We start from the raw sequence: 19,328 nt of genomic DNA on the forward strand, positions 1-19,328 counted from the left end.
ATGGGTACACTGTGGTCATAAAGGGATGGACACGGTCAGCAACAATACTCAGGTAGGCTGTGGTGTTTAAACCATGCTCAGTTGGTACTAAGGGGCCCAAAGTGTGCCAAGAAAATCTCCCCCACACCATTACACCACCACCACCAGCCTGAACCGTTGATACAAGGCAGGATGGATCCATGCTTTCATGTTGTTTACACCAAATTCTGACCCTACCATCTGAATGTGGCAGCAGAAATCCAGACTCATCAGACCAGGCAACGTTTTTCCAATCTTCTATTGTCCAGTTTTGGTGAGCCTGTGTGAACTGTAGCCTCAGTTTCCTGTTGTTAGCTGACAGGAGTGGCACCTGGTGTGGTCTTCTGCTGCTGTAGCCCATCTGCTTCAAGGTTGGACGTGTTGTTGGTTCAGAGATGGTCTTCTGCAGACCTTGGTTGTAACCAGTGGTTATTTGAGTTCCTGTTGCCTTTCTATCATCTTGAACCAGTTTGACCATTCTCCTCTGACCTCTGGCACACAGAGCACATTAATGTTTTGTCAGACCACTTAAAATCTGTCCTCAAATAAATGAAGACACCGGCAATTTTCTTTTTGCAGTTTTATTATATTAACTGTGGTACAGAAGAAAAGAACAACAACTTCCCACATTTTCTTGTAAACCTCTGAAAGTGCACAATGGCTTTTCTTTGTGTGCATTGTTGGGTCCACTGGAAATTTTGGACATAAAATCTCTTTGAGTTCAGCACCTTTCATTTCCCCACAGGTTCTAACAGTCAACACAGCAATACTGCAACGACAACGGTACCTCAAAAATGTAACAAACATAACTAAATCAATATAACAAGTAATCCATCGGCAGAGAGTAAGTAAAAGTAAAGAACAGACAACATGTGACAAGAAAAACTAAAATGATTTAACCCCAACACAAAGCTACTCATGCAGACAACGGTTATTTCTTTTGTTGCAAACAGTTTTTTGCCTTTTTTTTGTTTTTTTGCTGTATAGTAATATCAGTAGATTAAAAAAAAATACAGAAAGTTTAGTTCTCTGGCTGATAAAGACGTCAAAGTGAGAACAATCAAAAGGACTAACTCCAAAGGAAACGGGCTCTCTGATGTCCAAAGGCGGTTAGGATTACCTTTAAACTTATCAGTGATAAATAACTTGCTATTCATAAGAAATCTGCGATGCTACTCTGCTACCTTTCTCAATATATAAGCTTCTTCTTCCTTGCTTTATAAAGCTAAATGAAGGCCTTAGACATTCTAAGGTTTTGCCCTTTTCTCCCTGTGGACTCCTTCCACAATAACATGAGTCAAATTTACAGCGTAAGGATCACTATTAGGTTCAGACATGGGTCGCTGTAACACTGGTTTTCCGGTTTGAAACTGTAGGTATTCAAAGAAGGGCGTATTTTTTTATCACAAAGGATGCAGGTCACATTAAATGTCTCTTGCATGGTGCCTACACTGCAGTGCCGTCACTGCCAAATGTAGTGACAAAAACTACATTTACAATATAACAAAGGTAACCCCAATTATTGGAGCACACTGGCCTGAGCGAAGCAGTTGCACTGCCTAGCTGCTGTAGTACCTCCTTAGCTTTAGCTACTTCTAGAAGCAAAAAGACTCCTTAGACGGCGCAAGCCAAAGTTGTGTTTCAGTTGGAGGCGGCGGAGTCCTGAGCAGTGTCCTGAGGAGGGTTTGCTGCTGGTGGTGGGCTGATGTTGCTGAATATCAGCTTCTTGATGATATCCGCGTAGAAAGGTCCATAGACTGCCTTGTTGTAGTTCACCAGGGAGACAAACTTTGCTCCCAACAATGCTAGTTCAGGCTTGATGGCGGTCAAGCCAGCTGGTACTTGTTCAAGTTTAGCTTGGGGTTTGGGATCACAGATGAGTGCCATGAAGTACTGATGCACACGATCCTCTGCACACAGAGAGAACAAGAGAAAATAGCAGGTTAGAAAAATGCCAAACAAACCTCAATGTCTCAGTAAAAGAAGAATTTGGGGCACTCTACTCTCAAATGATATGAAAACATCTTTACAATCTGGCATAAGTCTTACCAACGAGAGTGCGGATGGGATTGTCCTCCTGAGTGATGCTGCAGATCTGGCCTCTGAGGGTGGCCTGCAGCGCCGGGCTCAGTGCAGGATAGTTCCTCTCTGTCAATGACTTGTTGAGCTCACAGCAGATCTGAGCACTGACGCCCTCTAGTGCCTCTTCTAGGTTAAAGTCCCTACACATAGAAGGAGAGGAGAATTCTCATTTAGGCTCCTATTTAACATAAAGAAGATCAAGAATAGCTCTGAAAACACATTTCTAATAATGTAATGAAAAAACAGATCTTATAAGTCATTATAATGAGAAACTTCTCAAAGAAATTTGTTAGTATTTTCAAATAACGACAAGCTTCCTTAAAAATGATGACTTACTTATCTCAATTGAATGACACAGTATCTAAAAAAATTAGTCTCTTAAAGTAATTAGCATCTCAAAATAATGAGTGTATTTATATTTTTATTATGTTATCATTAAATAATATTATTATAAACAATTACTCAGTATCTTAAAGTTGTAAGTTAGTAACTTAAAATAAGAAACTCAAAAATAATGATTTAGCATCTCAAAATAATGAGTATATTTACATTTTTATTATGTTACCATTAAATAATATTATTATAAACGATTACTCAGTATCTCAAAGTTATGAGTTAGTAACTTAAAATAATAAGAAACTCTCAAAAATAATGTCTTTATATCTCAAAATTATGAGTTAGTGTAATTTTAAAAATATGAGTATCTCAAAAATAATGAGTATATTTCAAAATAATGACTTTGTATCTCAAAATAATGAGTTAGTATCTCAAAATAATGAGTATATTTCAAAATAATGAGTTCATGTCTCAAAATACTGTGAGTTAATATCTCAAAATAATGAGTTAGTATCTCAAAACTAGAAAAGCACTCAGAGAGTGCAGACCTCCGCCAAGTAGGTGATATTCCCTCCCCCTCGCGTTCCCCCCCTTACGTCAGCTAATCGCTAACGTTGGCTAACGTCGGGTAATCGCTAACGTTTAGCTAACTTTCATTAACCGCTAACGTTTGTCAATCACTAACGTTATGCTACCTTTTGTAATGGCAGGAATAAACACACCTGTAGGAAGGAAATAGGCAACATTGCCGTTTATTGCTGTTTAAAATTGTGCTGGCTCTAGTACCAGCTGAAGATGTCGTCAATGTAATTGCTAACTTTAGCTAATTGTTAACGTTTAGCTAACTTTCACTAACCACTAACGTTTGTCAATCGCTAACATTATGTGCGTGACCAAAACATCAAGTTGGGAGGCACTTTTAATCAACAGCAATGTTTTGTACATACCATGTCATTGAGTCAGGAAAACCCTTATTCAGTCAGATGATAGACTTTATGTATTCATTGAGTCAGGAAAACCCCCGTTCAGTCAGACAATAGACTTTATGTATTCGTTGAGTCAGGAAAACCCTTATTCAGTCAGACAATAGACTTTATGTATTCACTGAGTCAGGAAAACCCCCATTCAGTCAGACGATAGACTTTATGTATTCCTGACGGGCCCAAGTAGGCCTCCTCACCACTGCCAATCGGTGGCGCACGTCTGGTCTGAGTCTATTCTAAAACTCGGTGAATACACAGTGCTATTTAGCGCTATTTTATTATTTTATCCACTTCGCTTCAACAGATCACCACCAAAATTTTATCATCTTTTCCTTGTCCTATTATCCACCTTTCCTGAAAATTTATTCAAAATCCGTTCATAACGTTTTGAGTTATTTTGCAGACAAACAAACAGACAAACAGACCAACACCGGCAAAAACATAACCTCCTTGGTGGAGGTAATAATGACTTAGTATCTCAAAATAATGAGTATATCTCAAAAATAATGAGTTAATATCTCAAAATAATGAGTATACAGTATCTCACATAAGTGAGTACACCCCTCCCATTTTTGCAAATATTTCATTATATCTTTTCATGGCACAACACTATAGAAATGACACTTTGATATAACTTAAAGTAGTCAGTGTACAGCTTGTATAGTAGTATAGATTTACCTTCCTCTGAAAATTACTCAAAACACAGCCATCAACATCTAAACAGCTGGCAACATAAGTGAGTACACCCCACAGTGAACATGTCCAAATTGTGCCTAAAGTGTCAATATTTTGTGTGCCAACCATTATTATCTAACACTGCCTTAACCCTTTTGGGCATGGAATTCACCAGAGCTCACAGGTTGCTTCAGGAATCCTCTCCCACTCCTCCACGATGACATCATGGAGCAGATGGATGTGAAGACACCTTGCGCTACCCCACCTTCAGCTTGAGGATGGCCCACAGGTGCACAGGTGAGTTTAGGGCTGGATACATATTTGGCCAGTCCATCACCTTCACCTTCTTCAGCAAGGCAGTTGTCATCTACTAGGTATGTTTTGGGTCATTATCATGTTGGAAAACTGCATTGCAGCTGAGTTTCTGAAGAGGGGCGATCATGCTCTGCTTGGAATTCATGTTTCCCTAAATGAACCAAGCTCCCCAGAGCCGGCAGCAATCATGCAGCCCCAAACCATGATGCTGCCACCACTATACTTGAGTGTAGGCATGGGACAGTTGTCTTGGTGCTCTTCACCAAGGTGCCACACATGCTGAAAGAGCACCAAGACAACTGTCCCATGCCTATACTCAAGTATAGTGGCGGCAGTATCATGGTTTGGGGCTGCATGAGTGCTGCCGGCTCTGGGGAGCTTGGTTCATTTAGGGAAACATGAATTCCAAGCAGAGCATGATCGCCCCTCTTCAGAAACTCAGCTGCAATGCAGTTTTCCAACATGATAATGACCCAAAACATACCTAGTAGATGACAACTGCCTTGCTGAAGAAGGTGAAGGTGATGGACTGGCCAAATATGTATCCAGCCCTAAACTCACCTGTGCACCTGTGGGCCATCCTCAAGCTGAAGGTGGAGGAGCGCAAGGTGTCTTCACATCCATCTGCTCCATGATGTCATCGTGGAGGAGTGGGAGAGGATTCCTGAAGCAACCTGTGAGCTCTGGTGAATTCCATGCCCAAAAGGGTTAAGGCAGTGTTAGATAATAATGGTTGGCACACAAAATATTGACACTTTAGGCACAATTTGGACATGTTCACTGTGGGGTGTACTCACTTATGTTGCCAGCTGTTTAGATGTTGATGGCTGTGTTTTCAGTAATTTTCAGAGGAAGGTAAATCTATACTACTATACAAGCTGTACACTGACTACTTTAAGTTATATCAAAGTGTCATTTCTATAGTGTTGTGCCATGAAAAGATATAATGAAATATTTGCAAAAATGGGAGGGGTGTACTCACTTATGTGAGATACTGTATCTCAAAATAATGAGTTAGTATCTCAAAATAATGAGTCAGCATCTCAAAGATAATCACTTAGTGTCTCAAAACATGTTAGTCTCTTAAAATATTGAGGAACTCATAATCATGACTTAACTATCTCAAAATGATGACACTGTACCTAAAAATAATGACTCAGTACCGTTTCTCTCAATTTTGAGACAATAACTCATTATTTCGAGAAAACTTCTCATTATAATGAATAACGGGATTTTTTCCCCATCACAGTGGTGGAAATGGACTTCTACAAAAAACCTGCGATAATTACTTGTATGTCTAAATACTGAATGTGGGTTTAAAATGGATAAAGAAAAGTGAACTGACCGGCCGTGCATCCCATCCAGCAGCACACTAATCATCCTCTTCAGGCGGTCAGACAGCGAGGACAGACCCTGGATAGGCCCTCCGATGGTGCTGTAGATAATGAGCAGCACCTCGTTCACCGCCTGACACCGCTGGAGCTGCCACTGAATCTCTCGCAGACGTGTCTCATCAGTCATCCAGGTCTAAAAATAATCAGTTTGGAAAATTAATTCACCCACATGAAATGTTTAATAATCATCAGCACACATGTGACAGTATACATAAAATAAAAAACGCACTCACCTCAGGCAGCGGGCTCTTGTCGTACTCCCATGTAAGGATGCGTAGGAAGGCAGTGTTGAGGACCTGAAAGGGCCCAGGCACCAGTCGCTCTCCTTTCTCCAGACCGTCTTTGGGGGTGATGGCCAACAGCTCCTCCAGTGCTGACTTGATCCACGACGTGGTGTGCTTCAAAGCATCTGAAGAGGTTTATCACAGGAATACCGGTTGAGGAGTTTGTTCTTAAAGGGACAGTTTGAGTCTTTTGAAGTGGGGTTGTATGAGGTTCTTATCGATAGTCAGTGATGTCAGTCAGTATGAAGAAGCAGGCAGGAGTACCACCACGAAGGGTGCGCAATGTCCTGCTGTGGACGGGGGGAGCTACAAAACTAAAAACATAAGTCAGTTCAAGTGCACGCTATATTTAGAACATTTTCACCACTTCACCTTGCCGTCATACAGCCCTTTCAGATGGGGAACTGAAGCCGTTGCTGTAACAGTCCGCAGCAGTGCATCGCTGAGCTTCTGTGGCTGTACTTCTGTCTGCTTCTCCAAACTTGGAGTGTGCCAACATCGATAGTCAGTGTGCTATGTACAGTAGATGGTCGTACCTTATAAAATCTGAACTGTCCCTTTCAAACACTTTTTGACGATAAACTATAATGGCCTGAGATCATTAACTGATTCCACTGACCAAATATCTGACTTAAGTATATTTCACCTCACACAGCAGATTACACATTTTGTGAAGACCTGGCAACAGAAATGATAGAACACACAGTATTACAGGCTTTAGAGAAAGTCGTGTACTTGTTCACTCACTGGGTGTTTTGTCCAGGATACTCTGAAACGTCGCCCTCTCATATTCGACACCCTGCCTCTGCAACACAGGCCTCATAATATTGATTGTTAAGTTGACTACGTCCGCTTTCATCAGGTCCAGCACACGGAAGATCTCCCTGGTGTGAAAAAAAAGCCACTGTTATTAAAATGCTCCTTAAAAAAAATAGCTAAATGAGAGAACTCTCTCAATACAGTTTTCCTGTGCTGTTTTTAGACGCCTTTCACAAGTATTTAAATACTTTAAACCTATTGTGTGTATTTACCTGAACAGTGTCACAATGTTATCTGAGCTTTCGCGCAGCTTCTTGATTTCCTCGTCCCTAATCGGTGCGCACATCTTGCCCATGGTGGTGATGATGTAAGAAGCAAGCCCTTGGATGTCTACAGCATCGTTGTCAGCCTGCTGACGAATCAGGTCCATGTCCAGCACCTCCATAATCTGGGTCCGCATCCGATTGGCGCCCGGATTAAGGAACGACAGTAAAATCTGTCCAAAGAGGAAAATGGCAATGAGCATCAGTTCACTGTTGTTCTTCTACATATACCAGTCACAGTAAAGGTAATGGTCATAAAGAGAAGCAGATACTGAAGAATCTTTAACTGTTATGTTAAGTCTAGTGACGCTGTTAACATCACATCACATCATGCTGTGTGTGCTGACCTCTCTGATCTCCTCCAGTAATCTGATGGCTTGTCCATACTCCGGCGGGTCGTCGTTCAGCTCGGACTCCAGGATGTCCCAAAAGGCCTTGTGGAGGTTATCTCTGACTGCCTTCCATAAGCTAGGAAAAAAAAAAAAGAGATGAAAGATTTAGTTTAGCGGAGTCAATCATCCTCTAGGAAAACTAGTCATGTATGAAATGGGCTTTGGCAAGAATGGTGCACAAAGTACTTGATCAGAGATCTTCACAAGGACCCCTTAGCTCAAAGAGAGACAGAGCTGGGACCCTTCCCCATACATTGCATCTTTTAATATTTTTTGGTCTTCTCTTGTTTGTGCTGGCCTGTAGGTGTTAAGTCAGCAGCAGTTGTAGCACGGCTAGGTCCATTAGCCTCACCCTCTGCACTTTTTCTGGTGGTTTCTTCTTAGGTGGACACTGTGTCAGAGTCTTTTGCTGAAGTTACAAACAATCCATCGTGACTCACAAGAATGTCCGTACACTGAATCACGAAACAGGTAATTAGCCAGTATGTTTGAATAGTATGTAAATGTTAGCCTAGTAGTTCACCTCGCCAATATGGATAGGTGCCGCACGGTGATTTAGCATTAGCTAGCTCACATGATTGCACAGGAATTCATATGTAACAGTTAGTTTTGTAAAATTGGACAATTTATATTAGCTAATAATATGTTGGATTCACTTTTTAAAGTGTATTTTCATACATATTTTCATTAAAAAAAAGAGAACATAACTTTAATTGTCAAACAAGAATTTGGAGGACCCCTCAAGTAACCCTGAGGAACCCCTTAGGGCCATGGACCCCCTGTTTAAGACTCAGGTGCTGGATAACTGACATCATATTAAGAAATATTATTTAAAAAAATGTCACTACTTTTGTTGAGCATGGAAAATAATTTTCAATTGCTGCAGTTTTTTCATGTGAAAGAAGGTAATGTTAAATGTTATATGTAGATATGTAGACTAAAGTGTTTTATATTATTTTGCATTTTATTTTGAATTATTTCATCTCTTTAGCTGAAGTCATTAAACTATGAAGTAGCTAAATAAACTTTACAGACAGTGTCACAATGGCTGGTCATGCCAGGCAGTCATAGACAAGCCCCTACATTATATCCCTGTTGGTGTATTTAAACATGTGACTGATGCTGTTTGTGTTTGTCAGAGGCTGTCATGAGTTTTGAAGCTTGATGTGTTTAATAAGTCGTCAGTGTTTTGGTTTCAGTCGCTTGATGTCTGGGAGCAAATAATGGGGTCTCTTTGGATTTCCGCTGTCTCACATTGCTTTGAAAACTCACACATCAGTGTTTCAAGTTTCTGTTTGATGACAACTGTTCTCCTCCAGGAGGTGCACACAAAATTGTCAGTCCTGTGAAACTCTATATTCTATACAAAGTACAGACACAACAAGCAGCTTGCTTTCTTTCAGGGAAAATATGTCTAAACTAAGATAATAATAGAGTGTGGAAAGTGTGAGACAACAGCACACACATAGATGGTTTAAAAACGTGGACATAGCCACTGTGATGTCACCCAGTGGTTTGCTGCCTTGAGTTTGGCAATTTGGCTTTGCTTATTTTGGAGCCAGAAATGACCCTATTTGGACGAGAGGATGGAGCTGTGGAGGAGCGAGGGGTGACTCTGACTGAGAAGCCGAGGACACCGCTGTGGTAGCAACTTCTCAATCCCAAGGTAGCCTCGCCTAAAGTATATCCTGCTTTATCATGTATTTTACTCTAAATGGGACCATTATTTACAAAATGAACATCATGCTGTACTGAAGAAAACTTGAAACTAGAGATTGAGACCATAAACTCAACAGAAAAATGTTCACTGAGGTAATAAATCAAGTGAGAAGTAGGGTAATTTCTCAAAGACTTCTACATAATCAAATTTCTTTTTATACCAGTGGGGTCGCTCCCTGCTGGCCATTAGAAAGAATGCAGGTTAAAGCAGTTCCACATTGGCTTCACTTTTATAGACCCGGAGGCTACCTCGTACCTACCCATAAATACTGCAAAACTTGAATTAATCACAGAAAAATTAACACGTCAAAGAAATTAACGCTGAAATCTAAGATCTTTTTCAAAGTATACCTGTCCTGAGGTAGGCTGTCCGTCTCTACATGGAAATTGTGGTTCACAATGATCTCTCGGGCCAAGCTGAGATTGGACAGGTCTCTGGCAGACTCCATGACTTCATCCAGGGTTAAGGTTTTGGGTGGGCTTGCTGTGGGAACCAGATAGCAAACAAGCTTTGTAAATAGATGAATTAGAGTTAAAACAAAAAAACCAGGAACATTAAATTGACCGTTGAAGTTGCATGGTGACGGTTGTGAGGTTTCTGCAAGGCTCTGACACCTCAACTTCAAAAAATACTTTTGCTGTAAATTGCTTTGTTAAGTCAAATTGCTTTTTTAAATTGGTTTTCCCTGTCTCTGGCTTTGAGTGAATTACAAATATTAATTCTCAAAGTTCAGTCTGAGTCATTTTTCTGAAAAAGGAAAACAAGCATGGATACAAAGATGAACGCGGTGAGTCAGAGGCCGTCCAGTGATCTTATACAAAGACCACAAAAATGGCAGGGGGACAAACTCACAGGAGGGCGTGCAATGCTTGCTGGAGGTGTCGCTGGTGAAGCTTTCACGGGAACAGTCCAGGTCGCTGGTCGACGTCATGCTGTCACAGCGCTCCGACGACGACTCCACATCGCTGCCTTGGTCCTCACCGCTGGATGTGGAGGTGGGTCGCTCATCGTTTAGAGGCATCTTGGGTTATAGCTGCACATGAGAAGTTGGTTAGCTTGTTGACCACAACTTCAGCAGAAGGATTTCTTAACACTTTGTCTGACTGAACCTGCTCAGCAAATCACAAGTTGATAGATCAAAGTACTTTCACAGAAACACAGCAACAGGCTTGGAATTTAAGTGGAAAGATTATCATTGCTCCTTTTGTTTGGGAGCTGCTGTTCTTTGTAGTTCCTCACAGAAACAGTAAAACATCTGACATTTGACATCTGGTGATGTTCTGCATTAGTCTATTAGCAACAAATTTCATGGAAATGACCAAAACAAACAATTAATTCTTCTATCAAGTATTGTCTGTGTCGCCAAAGCCAGATATATCTTTCTGTCAGTGGCAGAGGCCACCATTGCTGTCCAAAAAAAAAACTTTAAAAATGAAAAAATGTGCCACACTGACAAAACATACACCATCATGGTGCCATAGATATTCAATTTAAAAAAATTGTATTATTCCACATGTAAAAATTATTTAAGTTTAATTAAAACTACAGTACTAGTAGTTGTTTTAGTGGATTACTTTGCCCCTTTTTTAAATGTAATGACACTATATACTCATAATGTGCCCATTTTAAAGGTCCAACATTGTAAAAAAAAAAAATAAATAAATAAATAAATAATAATTTCCATGTTATATTTTAATTGTAAAGTGAGTATAGATGCAATAGAGATACTGTGAAAGGATCAAAACGTCAATCCATTGAGAAATGCACACAGTCCATATTCAGAAACTGTGCCTTTAAAGGAGCCCTTAAGACTTCTGTGAAGTTGTGATGTCACAACTACACTACAGACCTAATCACATTGGTTATTTACAATAACTTGTAGGTAAAAAAAACCAAGGAAACTATAGCGGTTAAGCCTAAACTTAAAGCCACTGAGGGGCTGCATTGACAGGCTACCTATTAATTAACGCGCTCGCCTGACCAGACTGATCGCTGCTGATCAAACAAAAACAAAGTCCATTTCTTCTTCTTCTTTGATGTGCAATTTATTTCTCACCGTTAGAGTCGTCAATGAAAATAATGCAAACAACCATGAATCTGTGTCCATAAACCATTCAGAAGGTACACATTTTCAACAACAGAATAACAACAGAAATAGACAAGTCTGCCAATTTCTACAGTTACAGCTTTACTACGCTATCTAATTGGACTACTGTCCTTGATATACAAGCACGGGAAGGGAGTCCATTTATTGACTGAAGTACGTCTGACTCCACTATGATGAGTGGCAATATGCCCCCTTTTAGTTTATTAGTGTTGGACCTTTTTCCGGTTGACCTATTACGTCACAGACCAAACAATCGACAAGTTTGCTATGGCTAGCAAGCAGCAAACTGGTACCATGTTGGACAACGTTACAGCTCTGTACATGCTGTATGCTTTACTTTTTATTTTATTTTCTTCTGATGCACATTTAATGCTATTCGACTTCTGGGTCAAAGCCTGGGGCAGAAACTATGGAGCCTGTGCAGAGCACCCAGGGTTTGGGTCAGATTGCCTGTATACATGCAGGAGCACTTCAACTCCCAATCACATTATCTGGGTGTGTTAGTCCAACTTTGAGACATTCAATTGGGTATGATTTCAGTTGGACTAACAAGTATAAATGTATTTTAAAAGTGCGGCTTTAGTCAGACTAACACAATTAATCAGTTTTCTCTTTTGTCATGTAAACGTATTGAGTTATTCTGAGCAGACTGGACTTTTCTGGATGGGGTCTTAAAGAGACAGGCACTAAAACGGAGCGTTTCAGACAGACGGTGAATACAGGTACATTCAGGTAGACAGTATGATGACAATAAAGTGCTTTTTGAAGATCAAACCACGTGAACATGCTCTAGTGGAGAGACAAAATAGATAATGAGCATAACATGGGACCTTTAATGTTTATATCTTCAGTAGGAAAAAAGGGCTTGGGGCTGGGAGCCAAAGACAGATGGTATTGAGAGACAGATTTACTGTCAATAACAAAACTATCAGCTGCCATGTCCTTTAAAGGGGATGTCTAAAATTTAATTCACTAAGAAGAAAACAACAAGTCTTCACATTAGTTTTACCTGTGCTTGGAGAAAGCGTGTGTCGCTGTCAGTGTGTGAGAGAGCATTTATTTTTCACTTTAGCAGCAGTAGCTGTTGCTAAGGCAGTTAATATGTTGTAACAAAAACACCAGTCACACTTAATAAAACAGCTGGCAGGCCAGTCTCCATGGAAACAGAGATAGCTGCCTTGTTGCACAATTCTGAGTATCAACATCTCGATCTGATGGTGCATGAAGCAATCTTTGGAAAAACGCTTTATGATTCAGTGTGTGTTTACTGCCACACACTCTCCGAAGTCAGGACACAAACAGAAGCAACTTCCATGACTAGGTTTAAACAAAGCTTGTATTGCTCGAGGACAAAAGGGACGCTGTGTCCAGGCCTATCTGAGATCATTTGTGTCTCCGGGGCAACATGGGACAACAGAGGGCTTCTCAACCGCCGCAGCGATCCTGTTACACCTGTCCCTTTGTTGTCTGTCCTCTACGCAAATATGAACACATTAGAATAAGACAGAAAAGACACTATTTGTAAGATACATACAAGCTAAAGCCAAACAGTACTGTGGAAGTTGTGTGCATGTTCTCGCATAACAAACACATACATGCTTGTTAAATAAAAACACAAAAATGCATCTTGTTTACTGTAACACCTCCAGTTAAGTAGGCCTTTGCCCTTCTAATATTATCTTACAGCACTGTATCAGACATACAGTGCTGGCAGGGTGACCCTTGGGTGTTCCTGTCCCTGGTCTCAGTTATCTGCTGCCAAAAATGAGTGCACACCCCCTCTCGCTTCTCTTTTGGTTTAAAGATAGCTCAAGGGGTGAGGGTGGGTGCGGGGAGCGTGTGTGTGACTTCCATGTTCCCCCTGCTCATTCATTACATCATCTGCTAGACTTGACAGCTAGGTCACAGCAACGCAGCAGGCCAATTTTCAGAGATTATCCAGAGTGATGGGAGCAGTGCAGTCCAGAAAACTGATTACGGATTACGGTCTACTCTGTCATCTGCTGCTTCATCATAAGAAATCCTCTTAAAGTAGTCTGCATACTAGATAGAGTTAAGGTAAAAGGCAGTATGCAAAAAACAGAGACATAAAACATAAACATGTGGGGATTAAAATAATTAGATTGTTTCTTTAACCACACCATACAGCACAGGAATTCAATGTGCTGGTAACAATATATCTGCCTCTATGACTTGCCCAGGTGTTTCTAATCAATGCATGAGGTGCACATAGGCCACATACTATTACAGTAACTCATGCAGAAACAAAGACAGCCTTCTGGGATCCAGATTCTGCTGCAGTACAATGTAAACAAAGCAGTGGATCATAGAGGCTGGGCTAACTGCACAGGGACTCTCGTCATTGGCTGCAGCTGCCTGTCTCTCACCCCTGTATGGAAAGTCTTTGGTTACACAGCCGTGCACATGGAAAAAAAATTATCCACACACGCGTAAGAAGTGGGTACACGTGATCTGAGGAGCAGACCAAAACAAGAACCCCATGCACATTTAATATAGTAGATTCTGTGTCTATATAAACACCAGACCCTGAACAAGAAGTACAGTAAGACAAAGTGCATTAGGATCTGACAGCAGGTGACGTGTGCAGCAGAGACGTCAAATTCACGACAGTTGTTTACATGATAGCTAAACGACAGTCTTTCTTTCTTAATAAAACGCTCTGACGTTAACAGCCGAGTGTAAATCATGACATTGGCTAATTTTACACAGCAGCTACACTTTGACAGTAGCGTGCTAGGGGATCCTTCGACGACTGTAGCCAAGTTTCCGCTTCACAACAAAGCCAAACTCAAAGCTAAAAAAAAAAAAAAAAAAGTTGCTAACACAACAAACCGAGTGATTCACGATGTAAAATAGAGTAAAATGAGCTAGTTAAAAGCGACTTTTACCTCATTCAAGTCTCCGGAAGCGGAGACCCAAAATAGCTCAACTCTGAAGGGAAGACTCGTCGTCGTCCTGAAACGCTCGTGGCTCTGTTTAAAGGTCCTTGTTACCCCAGCTGGCTCTTAGGACAAACAGGCGAAACCATTTCATACATAGGGGGCATCAACGGTTGAAGAAAAGCAAACACAAGGTTTATAATCGAATATTCGAGTGTTTCGATAACAAAATATAGGTTTTAAACTAGTATACAGACAAGTAAATGCACATATCTAGCCCACGAAAGGCAATTTGATATATATTTTTAAAGATTTTTTCCGTGCCGCACCACCCTTGGCAGAAATGGTACGCTCTACTGTTCTTCTTCACGTGGGCCGTCTTTGTTTACGGATGTGACCTCAGTGGGTTCACAGCAGTGTAATTAAGTCATGTCTGTTTGAAGAACATTGTGGGGACTCAGCCAGCATTCAAAATAAAATAAAATAAAATAAAATAGATAAATAAATAAAATTAAATTAAAATTCTAATAATGATAATAATAATTATAATAATAACAATACATTATTATCGTTATCATTGCTGGCGGTGATGATGGTGGCGTTGTTGTTATTATATTATTTTTTATATAATCATATGATACAATAATAATAATAATTCAGACTTCATTGCAGATTCACAAGAGGGTCCATATCATTGAGAGAAACAGAAGAAAATGTTTGAAATGGTTTTTTTGTCACAAAATATTCTAACTAACCACAGTTTAAAGACATTTTCAAAAAACGTTTTTTGTTGTGGGGGTGGTACACTTTTGGGTGCAACACTGTTTAAAATTTTAATACATGTTTATGCAATACTCATACATTAAAAAACATTTTTAAAAAATTACTCTAAGTTTGTTTGTCTGAATGTTACCCTCAGACAACATCGTACCACTGTGGATCAACCCATGAATGCCTTACAGAGTGTAAGCATATTTCAGCAAACTTTACGTTTCCAATCAAACCACCATAACCCTCTGTAAAGCAAGATAGTGAGTTATATTTCAGTGTTTGATCCTTTGTTTTACATTTAAGAGCCTGTTTCTGTTTCCTGGTGTGTGGGTGCCCAACCAATCTTGTTGTAACATCTGTGACAATGACAATAAAGGAATTCTGATTCTGATTCTGATTCCTGATAGATTGTATGTTGCCACCATTTGCTGTGTTGCTGTTAGGCTGCTAGTCGCTTGTTGTCTTCCAAACTTCTGAATCCTGACTCATACTCACTAAAACACACTAACATCAACTGGGAGGGCTAATTTTACCTCCTTCTTCTTTGAAGAATCATTGAAAAATATTGCGTTCATTGTGCAAATAGAAGAAAAATGTCTGTAAAATTAAACCATAGTATGTTTTGCAGAGAGGACCAAAAGAGTGCACTGTTAAAGTAGAAATTAACATTATTAAATGTGTGTAGGTATATTTAAAAATTAATAAAATGAAAGATTATGATGACTGTTATGCGTTTGAACAGAATATAAACCTATATAGACAATACGAAAAACTGTCATGGTAGTATTCCATAAATGCATGATGTTGCTTCAAGGCAACATTTACATTTTAACAACTTTCTATGACTGAATTATCAAATAAAGTACATTAAACAATTAAAGGTTCAACTTTAAGCATCTATTAATGTGAATCATTTTTTTCCAGATTGTAAAATGGCAAATTTTTGTGGTGAGAGTATATGTGTTATATTTATTTAGTTTATTAAGGATGTATCGTGTGAGTGCTGTGGCTCAGGAGGTACAGAGAGTCGTCCACTAAACTGATGATCAGCAGTTTAATCCCCAGTTACTCCAGTCCACATGATGATGTGTTCTTAGACAAGACACTGAACCCCACATTGCTCCCAATAGCTGTGCTGTTGGTGTAGGAATGCATATGAATATTTACTTTGACTGAGCAGTAGGTGGCACCTTACACCGTAGTCTTGACCACCAGTGTGTGAGCATCTGTTACAGGGTGAATGTGATAAATAATGTTAAAGCACTTTGAGTGGTCAGATGTCCAGCAAGGCACTATACAAGTACAACTCTATCCATTTACCATAATTATTTCAATTCAAACTTTATTTCAGACTCACAAGAGGGTCCATAGAAATTTATAGAAGAAGAAAATAAGACATACATGACATACAAAATAAACCATCTTAATCTTTCAATAATATAAAAAACAGTTGTAAGCAATCTTGCCAATGTTGTCTAGACTCTGACTCATCCAAGCGACACATAAAATTGTACATCAGATGTCTTAGACATGCCTCGCATGTAGGAACACCAGAAAATGCATACAGTTGACTGGTTGGCACTATGCCATCTGGGAACCTTAAGCATCAACCTCACTGCATCATTGCAAGCCACTATAAGCCTCTGCATATGGCTTTTCCTGTAGCTCTAAATCATGAACATTTTACATCAACAGAACAGAAACCTGTGAAAGCAACATATTGGCCTAAGCATATAGTTTACAATAATGTTTGTGAATTTCTCTGTTATCATTCAAATCGTCAGTGAGAAAAAGGCCAAGTTATTTTATTTCCTTGTGTATCAAGAGAGGAATATTGCACATAATGTCCAACTCAATCGTCAGAAAAAAATAATGGCATTGTACGTATCTGCAGACCATGGATGCATTACATTTGCATGTTATTAGGACTATGTAGCCGATACATTGAAAATTTACATTTCAACAACGCTGTGGTAAATGTGTGGTTAGGTTTAGGTGCAAAAAACATTCAGTTATGGTTAGGAAAATACCATGTTTTGGCTGAAAATATCCTGGTCCGGGGTGCTAAAGCAACAATCGCTTTTCATGGTACTCTCCCCACTGGAAAAACAGCAACAGGGAACTACAAGGTACCTATGTTTGGTGCCATGAAAAACCACTGGAAAAACAGCAAGTGGTGCAACAAAAGACCCACATTTGGTGCCTACAAAGGTGTTGAATATACAGTGACAAGGCGCAACAAAACACCCACGTCTGGTGCCTAAAAAGATGCTGGAAACACAGTGACGGGTCTCTACAAAACGTGTAGGTTTAGTGCCTAATTATCTGCTGCAAACACAGCAATGGGTGGCTACAAAACACCCACGTTTGATCTCTGAAAAGCTGCTAGAAACACAGCAATGAGATTCAACAAAACACCCATATTTAGTGCCTGAAAATCCACTGGAAAAACAGTGTTGGGTTGCTACAAAACACCCACATTTGATACCTAAAAGTCTGCTGGAAACATAGTGATGGGTCACTTCAAAACACCCGTATGTGGTGCCTAAAAAGCCACTGAAAACATAGTGATGGGTCTCTACAAAACACCCATGTTTGGTGGTTAATAAACTGCTGGAAAAACAGTGATGGTTTGTTACAAAAGGCATCTTGCCCAGGTGTCATGCCATCCACCTTCACCCCCACCTCCTAATGACAAAGTCGCTCATATACTACGTCCATTTTCAAATGATTGGGTGATATGTATAAAACATGCAAATGTAATGTATTAAGTGATCAACCATTCCACATTGACGAACACCATTATTTCCATGAAACAAGTCAGATACAACATTGTCCCTTCGAACCCTGGAGTAATTTATAAGTATATAATTTGATACACAGGAAAAAATATGGAAAATAAACATTAAAAAAACAGAAAAAACTCAGGATTAATCCTTTCGAAGGATTGGATGCATCAATAAAACACATAAATACAGTATAATTTCAGCTGCCATATTTAACAGCTATTTCCTTTAGAGCAGTGCCATGTTTCCTTTAAAAGCCAAACTGATTATCAGTTGTGAGAACAAACATTTCCAACCCTGAGAAGAATTCTTTCCAGCACTTTAGAGAGAATACTGGCAAGGGCAGTAAGTCCAGTTGTGCTTTTTAGTTTACCAGCCTTGTCCTTAATGACAGGCACTAACAGTACAGAGGTGACAGAATCCGGAAGAACACCGTGAACCATAAAACCAGTAAAGCACCTGACAAACTGAGGACAAAGCCTGTGATTGGCATTCTGTAGGTGATCTTAAGGTTAAATTTATAATAAAAATGATAACAACAATCCTACACCACAAAGCACAATGGAAAGTAGTGCATTTACCCTCAAATGAAACTCTATTGTATTGTATTGTATCGTATGGGGGAGATTGCACTGAAGAGTTTTTAGCTAGGGATGTATTACAGGATGCGTCTTTGTTATATGATGTTAAACATGTGGACCATTAGTCCCAGTAATGAACTGTATTTAAATTATGGTACATATATGACAAATCAGAATGCATAGAGTGGACAGAAGTTGGATGTATTGCAATTTTCAAAAGGAAACTTTAGATATATTTTTGCAAGACAAATGGTCTGTTCAGTGTAAAATTAAGTTTTAATTACAATTTCCCACAAAACATGCCAATTTGTTACAAATAAATAAATACAGGGACAAAAAAAAACAAAAAACAAAATTCCCATTTGGTAAATATTCTGTGATGGAAAACTAACAGTATTTATTGTTCTTCTCTTTGTTCTTTATTCATCAGAACTTGTTGATCTTGTAGAGACAAAGATCACGATTGCATAGATAGACATGGGAGAAGAATGCTGATACTGGAGGAGATCCTGTTCAAGATCCTGTAGCCATATTTTAAGGTGTTTGGATGTTTCTATGTGACTATTTATTGGGTCTTTTTAGTTCTGTTTTTTTTTTTTAATTGTAGTTTCTTCCAACACCCCATTTGGGCCCCTCTGAGTCTACATAACAGATGAGAAAATCAGGTTTTTCCTTCCTAAAAACTGGATAAACTTGTCAACATTCTTTTTCTCGTGAAACAAAGTACACTGTCTGTGCAAAAGAAAGGAATGTCCCTGATAGTACAAAAAAACTACCTACAGCAGTTGTACGGAAAATCATTGACTTGTCTTGGCTATAAAATGCAGTTTATTGGCTGCTTGCAAATAATTAAGTCCTGTGCTAGCTGCTCCAAAAACAGATAGAAAGCAGGAGACTGGGCT

The 19,328-nt window shown here is 39.5% G+C and overlaps 1 protein-coding gene across 1 annotated transcript; it reads right to left on the reverse strand.

Moving 5' to 3' along the window:
• Positions 1-583: 583 nt before the first annotated feature.
• On the reverse strand, positions 584-14,454 carry tcp11l2 (t-complex 11, testis-specific-like 2). The gene is made up of 10 exons (XM_049566530.1): positions 14,298-14,454; positions 10,134-10,314; positions 9,632-9,764; positions 7,517-7,637; positions 7,119-7,342; positions 6,835-6,971; positions 6,037-6,212; positions 5,755-5,936; positions 2,068-2,240; positions 584-1,928 (listed from the first exon to the last, which is right to left on the reverse strand). The coding sequence occupies exons 2-10, from the start codon at positions 10,300-10,302 to the stop codon at positions 1,660-1,662; spliced, it is 1,584 nt and encodes a 527-aa protein (XP_049422487.1). The 5' UTR covers positions 10,303-10,314; positions 14,298-14,454; the 3' UTR covers positions 584-1,659.
• Between the last annotated feature and the right edge of the window lie 4,874 nt (positions 14,455-19,328).

This window comes from Epinephelus fuscoguttatus, linkage group LG22 (genome assembly GCF_011397635.1).
Source record: "Epinephelus fuscoguttatus linkage group LG22, E.fuscoguttatus.final_Chr_v1".
Lineage (NCBI taxonomy): Eukaryota > Metazoa > Chordata > Actinopteri > Perciformes > Serranidae > Epinephelus > Epinephelus fuscoguttatus.